Source organism: Vespula pensylvanica, chromosome 15 (genome assembly GCF_014466175.1).
Source record: "Vespula pensylvanica isolate Volc-1 chromosome 15, ASM1446617v1, whole genome shotgun sequence".
NCBI lineage: Eukaryota > Metazoa > Arthropoda > Insecta > Hymenoptera > Vespidae > Vespula > Vespula pensylvanica.
Genome location: NC_057699.1, coordinates 2,823,344 through 2,833,037, shown reverse-complemented (window position 1 = coordinate 2,833,037; position 9,694 = coordinate 2,823,344). Strand labels below are relative to the sequence as shown.

Below are 9,694 nucleotides of genomic sequence, written 5' to 3'. Positions count from 1 at the left end.
GAGAGAGAGAGAGAGAGAGAGAGAGAGAGAGAGAGAGGCAATGCGCATACTCATGAAGTTGAAACGTTTGGTAGGAGGAGGATCGAAGAAGATGGGATGAAAATTTTCGAGTAAAAGAGACGCTCGAGACGGTGCAAGTCAAAAGTAATTCAGTCATATTCTCTTTACGATATGCTTTTGGTTATTCTATTCCAATAAATAAATACGCACACACATACGTTCTTTAAAATATTCTATATGTGTATCTACACCTGATTGTATCAAAAATTGTATGCGAGTGAAGGAAAAGAAAAAAGGGACAGAAAAAAAGGAAGAAAATAGTCAATTCTCGTTGCCATGTTTGTCACAGCAGTATTAATGGCTAGCTTGATTTATCATTATTATCGTCATCGTCGTCGTCGTCGTCGTCATCATCATCATCATCATCATCATCATCGTCATCATTATTACTATTATTATTATTATTATTATTATTATTATTATTATTATTATTATTATTATTATTATTATTATTATTATTAACAGTAGGATGAACAAGTCTGCGGAGAACGCGTGGCATCGAAACGTAATTAAGCGCACGAGTTTCCAAACGGGTCGCTCGCGTAAGAGAGAGAGATAAAGAGAAAGAGAGAGAGAGAGAGAGAGAGAGAGAGAGAGAGAGAGAGAGAGAGAGAGAGAGAGAGAGAGAGAGAGAGAGAGAGATAGAGAACAGTGTCGTGCGGACACCGCAGAGTCGCGGAATTTCACGTCGTGCCGCGGAGAACACAAGAGCGCAGTCACCGATCGGCATCGCGAGCGAACGCATCGAGGTGGTGCGAGCGTCGGCGCGTTTGTCCTTCATTACGCACGAAGGAAAGTGCAGTCATCGACGTGCATACCCGTAGGTATGCACACAGGGGCATTAGCTCCCCCAAAGCCAGCCGGTATTAATTCCACTAATTGGACGTGGTTTGGGTCGAGGCAAACATCGGTCCCCCTACCGATCGAGGGCCGCCTTCTAGTTGGACGGCGGACATCGATCTCATGATCGATCGCTTTCAAGAGACAAAGAACGATTCTCGCGTTATCTCGGATGACCGAACGACTGAGCGAATGAACGAGCGAGTTTGTCTTTTGGAAGGTCGATTCTATTTCATTTTCTTTCTTTTATTTCTACGTAGGAATCAGACTCGAATACGAGTAATGTATCTTCTCTTTGTTTTTTAACATTTCTTCTTTTTTTAGGATTCAGACTTAGAATGAAAATAAATGAATGAGACAGGTTGCATCAATTTTTTATTTCCAGGTACACCCGCCTATCTATCGATATATTTGAAAATACATTTTTAATGGACGATACGAAAATGTCCTATATTTTCTTTCCTTTTTTTTTCAATTTTTTTTTCTTGCACGTAACACGATAAAAACTACATATATTGTCATGGTTAAAGATAAAGGGTCTTGCGAAAAAGAAGAAGAAAAAAAAAGTATCCTAAGGTAAAACAGCGAATATTTAGCGGATAATTTAGCCCCTTCTGGGGTCTAATGATGCGCGTGAAAAGAGACAAAGCGAACAGGGATTTTGGAAAGAAACGTTGTGTCCTTTTCGTGTTGGTCGACCGGTCGAATCGCGAGTTAGCCCTTTTCGCTCGAGCGCCAACGGTCAATGAACGTTAGGCCCATCGGGGTCTCCCGTTTCGTTCGGGGTTGGACGAGGTCAAGGGATCAGCTGCGGTCGGCGAACGTATGCGCGAAGTTACGGAATATACGTACACACTCTCTCTCTCTTTCTATCTCACTCTTTCAAACACAAATAGACACCTACACGAATGTAACGAAGGCGAGGAGAGGGTCTCTCCTTCATCGGTAGATCTAGGTCACCGGGCCGATGAGGGGATGACCGGCCAAAAGAGAAGAGGAGGAGGAGGAGAAGGGGTGGAGGCTAGTACGTCGCCCTCTTCCTTTCTCTCCCATCGACTCTTGAAACATCTATGACAAGATAATCGGACCAGGCTTCTGCCTCTCCCTCTTTCTTGCCAACGCATTCGCCTTCTTTCATTGGATTTCTCAGAAGTTAGTTCGACTTTTGAAACGTTTTTTTTTCAAGAGAAACAAACATTTCCATTTATTTCGAATAATTATTGTTTTCTCTTTATGATTAGAGAGTCGCGTGCATCGAAAAATAATCGATTTTCTTACCTCAGCTTTTGGAAATTACATTGAGGAAACATCAGTGTAATAGAAGAAGCACGATCTAATTAGATCTAACTAGGGAGAAGAAAATTTCTTTCTCTTATTTTTTCTGTACTTTTTTTTTTTTTTTTTTAAGTCGACGCAACCTTCTGAAAAGCTGAAAGTACTTGAGTAAATTTGGAAACGTAACTAAAACACGGTGGACATATAATAGTAAGCCTTCTACTTGTACATTACCTGGCACCGACCTATCAACGTCGGCCGATCGGTTCACGAGAAGGAAGAAGGAAAGAAGTAAGAAAGAGGGAGAACAAAGTTCTCTCACGTTTTTTCATATTTTTCTTTTTTTTTCTTTTTTCTCCCCTTTCTTTCTTTCTTTCTTTCCTTCCTCCCTCGCAAGACACACTCGCACGAAAAGTTCACCTCCGGGAACAGTCGGTGGATACGTACGCCTTGGCTATGGCACAAAGATATTAAGCACCCATACCCCGACAACGACGACAACGACAAGAACGTTGGTGATGGTGGTGGTGGTGGTGGTGGTAGTGGTGGTTGGGATCGAGGGTGGGAAAGTGGCGGTGGAAGCTTGGTAGGGGTCAGATGAGCTCGCAAGAGAGACTGAGATAGAGATAGAAGGATATCGAAGAGTGGGGAAAGAGGGAGAGAGCGAGAGAGCAACAGAGAGAGAGAGAGAGAAAGAGCCAGAGAGCAAGAGAATGAGAAAGAGAAAGAATGAGAGAGAGAGAGAGAGAGAGAGAGAGAGAGAGAGAGAGAGAGAGAGAGAGAGAGAAAGAGGTTCGTGGGCAAAAGACGACTAAGATGTGTAGGAGGGGAGAGAAAGATCGCGAGGAAGCGGAGTTACCTACGGAAGAAATAAGTGCGCGCGTGTAATGCTGATGGCGAATATGGTGGAGGTGGGTGGGAGGAGTACCGCGAGAGAGCGAACGATCGATTCGAACGTAGCCGGCGACATTCTTTGGAGAAGAGAGGAGGGAGGGAGGAGGGCATGGTCCCTGGGAGGTGGAGGAAACGCGGTAAAGAGGGCCGTCTCGCGGTAGAAAGAGACGGAGAGAATGTTAGAGAGATCGTTGGAAGGAGGGCGGGCCGGAGGATCTCGACGTATACCTCGGAGAGAGGCTGGAGGAGGTGGAGGAGGAGGGGTAGAAGTCGCGAGGAAAAAGAAGAAATCCCCACTCGTAGAACCGTCAGCGCCGCCGGTACGTTCTCTCGTCGAGTCGTACTGTCCTCGGTCTCTTTCTCTCTCTCTTTCTCTCTCTCTCTCTGTCTCTCTCCGTCTTTCGTATGGAATCGTGTGTCTGCGCGCGCGTGTTACTGGCTCCCGGGAAGCGCTGAGAGAAGCGCCGTCGCGCTCTCTTCTAGTCAGTCCTCCTCGTCTGTTCTCGCCGTTAGTCGTGGCTTGAAGAACCGAAGCGCGTTCCGTCGTGCTCCTGCCACTGTTGGGGTGGTGGTGGTGGCGGCGGTGGTGCTGGTGGTGGTGGTGGTGGTACCGAAAGTGGGGAGGATAAAGAGAGAGGGGTGGCAGAGCACCGGTAGACCCGCCACCAACCGAGGGAAGGTTCCAAAGGCGTCGACGTTCGGTCTTCAAGAGCCAATCGTAACGTTCGTTCGTTTGCTGGCTCCGCCAACCGGATTGCCTGGTACGCGCAGTGAACGCCCATCCTCCCCGTTCGCGGTGCTCCCACTGATGTTTTTATTTATTACATCTGTGACTGGGTAGGGAAATACTCCGGACTCGACCGAGAGAGCGTTTGCCACTTTGAGAACGAGCGACGCGCGTCCCTGCGCGAGTTACCGTAGTCGTCGTCGCCGTCGTCGTCGCCGTCGTCGTCGTCGCCGTCGTCGTCGTCGTCGTCGTCGCGGTGATTTTCGTCGTCGTTGTCACCGCCGTCGTCGCCGTCGCCGTCGTCGGCGCTGGCAACCCTCGTCGTCGCGACCGCGTTTTTAACGATCTCGATCGAGTGTGATCGCGAATTGTCTGTGATTCTCGCGAAACGTTATCGGCATTGTTGTCGTCGTAGTTGTTATCAACGTTATCGTCGTGCTCGTTGTCGTCGTCCTCAGGACGTCCTGGACGTCTCTGTTGGAGCCAATGACGTTGCGATGGACGACAAATGGACGCCAACTCGTCCTTTCGTCTAAGTGTTAACATCGAGACTCGCCAAAGAGATATGATCAAGACTTGTCGTGTTCTCGCGTATGGTGAACCTCGTACTTTCTCTTGCGATCGCACGGGACAAGGATTTCTCAAGTGACAGTGATAAGATTTATTGGGACGGTCGACGTTGTATGTAACAACGACCCGGTGATCTTAAGTCCGCGTGTTTTTCTTCGTATGGTGATATACATCTTCGCGAGCATCTTTATCCGTCTTCGTTCGTAAAAGCGGTTCGTTGTTGTGACTTTGACGATAAGGTCTGCTACTGTTAAAACGACCAGAGAGGAAAGTGCCGGAGAGTACACGTAGAAGTAGAGTCGACGGAACAAGAAAACGAAACCAGCGAGAAAATTTAGCCATCGATGGACCACGGAGCGATGGACAGCTCTTCCGAACACAGCAGCCGTGCCAGTCCCGTAACCGGCAGCCCAAAACATCCTCACAGTCCATCAGCACAACAGAGTCAACAGCAACAGCAGCTGCACGGCTCCCAGCATCAGTCCTCCTTACAACAATCCCACCCACGAGATCAGTTACGCGAACATCAACAGCAACAGCAGCAGCATCGAGGTGTACCGACACCAGGCTCACCGACGAGAGGATCACCACCGCAGGGTCTTCCCCTGAGTCCACCGCCTCTGTCGGCCGGGGGAGGACCCGGTGCGCCTCCAGGAATGGTACCACGAATGCCGGGACTACCGCCACCGGGACTGGGTCTCTTGGGTCAGTTAGGTGGTATGCTAAGCGGTCATCATGGATCGCCTTTGGAATTGATGGCTGCTCATCACGCTGTACTACCACCCAGATCGTACAACAGTCCACCGCCGATCAGTACCAGTGATCCAACGGCGAACGAATGCAAACTCGTCGATTACCGCGGCCAGAAGGTCGCTGCCTTCATCATCGCCGGTGATACCATGCTCTGCTTGCCTCAGGCCTTCGAGCTCTTCCTCAAACATCTCGTGGGTGGTTTACATACCGTCTATACCAAGCTAAAGAGACTAGATATCGTGCCGTTGGTATGCAACGTCGAGCAGGTTAGAATCCTACGCGGTCTCGGAGCCATCCAACCGGGCGTCAATCGTTGTAAACTTCTCAGCTGCAAGGACTTCGACATTCTCTACAGGGACTGCACAACGGCCAGGTAGGTGAAGCGAAAATTAATCAAGCAAATCCACGATCGGAAGATTGACAGATCGTGTGTGAAATCGGTAATCGATGGAACCAGTTTTAAGATCATCTAACTTGTACACAGACTCGTGCTAATCTCATTTTGTTTCAATGGAAAGCTACCTTTCGAGAAAGATACTTGTCAATTCGTCGCACGGAATCCCTCTAAAAGTCACCGACAGGCTCGCTCGATAATTCCAAGAGATAAGTCAACCTTCTATAGGAATCATCGCGCTAAGGCCTTACTCGCGGAAGCTACGATCCTCGCATACATTAATAACGGATGGTGTCGCCCCTGGGCAACACTTTATCTTCGCCCATCCGCCTTTCGGCGCTACTGCTCGGCCTAAAAGTACTTTAATTGTCTACCACCTACCGTTCCTTAAGACTTAATCATCGTTTGGACTTGTTGCCTGCCGGCAGGCAACGTCCTAAACTTATCGATGCATTCTCGCGATAGTAGGTATTCTTTCATCTTCAATAACGCGTATCTTTATCGACGCATTTTAGTGTCAAGTAAGTAACTGATCGAGTTACGTTCGACGAGCTAAAGCATCGTTAACACGAGCATGGCACGTGCTCGTGTTTCTAGGATTGTCACATTGAGTACCGTGCCAACAGGTGTCCCTTTCACGGCAGTTTCTCTGAATGAATCGTCCCCACCGGGAGTGAGAGAGAGAGAGAGAGAGAGAGAGAGAGAGAGAGAGAGAGAGAGAGAGCTACAGAGAGCGAGAGGTGGTGTACTACAAGCTTACCCCACCTACGCTACAGACGACAGACGAAACGGAATGGTAAACGGAACGAGGGGATCCCAACTTCACCGAGAAAATGTTGTCAATTTCATCTTCGATTTCTAGTCGACCTCCCTATCGATAAAATTCTTACGTTCGTAGTTCGATCGAGTCTAAAAGTTTTCTATACTATTTTAAAAGATACTTCTCGTGTTTCTTTTCGCTTTGCCGATCAATGATGTATCTGCTTTCGTTGAAATCAAAGCACGTCTCTCGGACAACACTTGTCCCGTGAGAAGCGTGCCGTAGCAGTCACAACGGAAACGGATTCAACGCGACACAGAGAAGGGAGAAAGAGGATCGAGGGAGAGTAAAGGAGAAAGAGAAAGGGAGAAAGAGGGAGAAAGCCGTAGGGATAGGGATCCAAATAATCCCAGTCGGAGTCACAGAGCAGAACTCTGCGAGCCGTCGGCTCGTGCGGATCTTCTTTTCTTGAAGAGATTGTCGAGATTCAGTTTCCATTATTCTCAATTGTTCAGAGAATTATGTACTTACTTAGGTATTCAACGCTTTAGCAATCTAACGTAAATATTTTCTCGTGACGTTTATTGTCAAACTGATTAGTCATTGTAGTTAGAGTGACATAGTTAGAGTGTAGACATCGCATAGTAGAAATCAGCTTTATTTTCATCGTCGATGTTTCCGAATCAGTAACCGTCGGTGAATGAACTGTCAAAGGTAAAATTCTGTCGTTGCAATGAAATTGTATCGTAAAATGCGTTACGTAAAAATGATTAATATCCGAAGAACCTTTCGATTAGTTAGAGAATCCCTAAATGATATTAACTATTCCATATTCTTTCTCATTCCTGATCGTCATTGCGATACGAACAGAAACTCTGAATTACCTGGCTATTGAACATTATAACAGATAAAAAGAGTCGAAAGTTGTAACGAAAAATTAGATGATTAAGAGGTCACGGTAGAGAGCTTGTGTGTGGTCCGATCGCGTGTACCATTGGCATCGTTACACTCTGATAATGCACGACCATGCCAGTAACGGCAACAACGACTACGGGGAAACACAGATCTCTTGCATTTACAATCAAATACCAAGCATGTATATATACACATTTTCATCGACTACGACTATCGTAGTTGCAGCACTTCTACGAGCTACAGCCTGCAACAGCAGCAGCATCATCACCACTACTACTACCATTACTAATACTACTACTAATACTACTACTAATACTACTACTAACAGCACCAACAACAGCAGCATCGATGCAACAGCATGCATCGAGAACCGCATCGATAATTCAAGAGCTTTTTTCTTGCGGTTTGCCGGAGCGGCGCCAGGTGCGATACTTCGTTCGTTCGTTCGTTCGTTCGGATTTGCGATGATATAGAATCAATGTTCGAGGGTTGACTCGTGCTTTCTTGGGACGCATTTCATTAGGCGAATTAAACATTTTAAGCGACGGAAAAGTCCATCGAAGTACTCGCTTTACGACCTTCGTCCTCGATCTTCCAAAGTTTTTCTAGCAATTTTGACCAATTAGAAAATTAGTAAGTATCGAAGTTTTTCATGTATCTATGTATCAGAAACAATCGTTTTTATGATCATTCAATTTGATTTACCTACTATGTAATATTAGCTACTTAGCCATGGGCTCACTTTCCGCAGTTACTTTTTATCAGATTAAATGATAAAATCTAATCGTATGTGAAGATCTCTTGTTGACCGTCCCCTATCGATTGACGTCAGAAAAGTAAATAAATCGATCTATCTATTCATTCCCATCTATCTTACTTTTCCACGATTCTGTTTTCGATCGATCATCATCTCCCTTTGGATCTCCCTCTTTCTCTTTTTCTTTCTTTCTTTCTTTCTTTCTCTCTTTCTTTCTTTCCTTCTCGTTTCTTCTTCTTCCTTCTTTTTTCTTTTAATAGACAACTAATTAAAGACGAGAGGGCTCGTTGCGCACGAATGTTCACTGCCATCCAATGGGATAATATAACCAGCTAGTATATAATCGTTGCTTCGGCCGAGTTAGGCAAATTAATTAATATAATTGACTCGACTCGTTAGCCGCGTACAAAGAGGGGCCGCATTATTATTTCCTTATCGATCATCGTGACTATCGCGATCGCAATAGGTACAGAATGAAAGAGAGAAAGAGAGAGAAAAAGAGAGGAGAGAGAGAAAGATGAGATCATTTTAAAATGAGTATCGTTGATCCAGTGCCTTTTTCCGCCTTCGCATATCGAACGAAGATCGTTTTTATTTGCTTGATCTTTAATGTTCGTCATTAAATCGACGTTCAAAATTCTCTCTCTCTCTCTCTCTCTCTCTCTCTTTCTTCCTCTCTTTATTTTTCTATTTAATGCTGTCATTAATTCCTCTATCTCTTTATTTTTAATAGATTAATAGGTAGACTAGTATCATTAATAGCAGTCAAAGTCTTTTGATAATGATGAAATTCTAAGAGATAGATCAAAGAAAAATAAAGAAGAATAGAGGAAGAAACATAGTCTTTCCCGTTTTATTCATTTCCTATTTCTTTTCTCTCTCTTTCCTTCTCTCTTTTTCTTTCTTCTTTTTCCCGTGACCATCTATGTGTCTTCTTCCCATCGTAACGCCTGAAAACACCGTAGCGCCGTACGTGGGAGCACTTGAGCGTCCCTGGACTATAATTCTATGCACTATTAGCCGTTTAATTATAAAATTGTGCATAGATTAATTGGCTCTCGTAATGGCCTGAACAATGCACCGGCACGTAGAGTACGCAAAAGAGAGAGAGAGAGAGAGAGAGAGAGAGAGAGAGAGAGAGAGAGAGAGAGAGAGAGAGAGAAGTAGTGAAACAAAATTATGTGAGTTAGATAGAAAGAAAAAGACAGACAGAGATAGATAGATAGATAGATAGACAGAGAAAGAGAAAGAGAGAGAGAGAGAGAAAGAGAGAAAGATGGAGAGAGAGAGGGAGAGAGAGAGCTCTTTATTAATATTTATTTCCACCGTTCGTTATTTCAACGTTCTTCGTTGGTGCATAGTCCTGATGCATCGATGCGTACTTATGAGGAACACGGCTCGTCTAACACCCATCGTATTCTTGTGTCATGTGTAAGTACGTGTGTATGCGTGTGCCCGTTTTTTACGTTCATAAATCATACGAATTAAGCGCGATTTGAATATTCCTCGCGTTTCTACCCTCGTCTTTATCGAGGCTTCTCTTTTCACGATTTCGTTGAGTTTCATTCTCTCATTCCTCTTTTTTTTTTTATAAATTCAAAAGAAACAACTCAATTGTACTTTTTTATTTAAATTCAAAATTCGTTTGATAATTTCTATAAAAATTAATTTAAAGAATGATCTCTTTGAAAAAATTCTTATTCAAATAGGACTAAAATTATCTACTCATCTTTTTTTTTCAAAACTCTC

General features: G+C 44.8%; 1 protein-coding gene across 12 annotated transcripts in view; it reads left to right on the top strand.

Moving 5' to 3' along the window:
* Nucleotides 1-3,409: 3,409 nt before the first annotated feature.
* Nucleotides 3,410-9,694, top strand: part of LOC122634677 (dachshund homolog 2) — a 215,764-nt gene continuing 209,479 nt past the window's right edge. For 4 of the 12 annotated variants that reach the window (XM_043823851.1, XM_043823849.1, XM_043823840.1 and 1 more), the window contains exon 1: nt 3,413-5,492. In XM_043823851.1, the coding sequence (XP_043679786.1) occupies nt 4,711-5,492 (782 nt within the window). In that variant the 5' untranslated portion in view covers nt 3,413-4,710. Of the gene's footprint in view, nt 5,493-9,694 lie in introns of all 12 variants that reach the window. The other 8 variants (XM_043823848.1, XM_043823850.1, XM_043823841.1 and 5 more) reach the window with 6 other exon arrangements.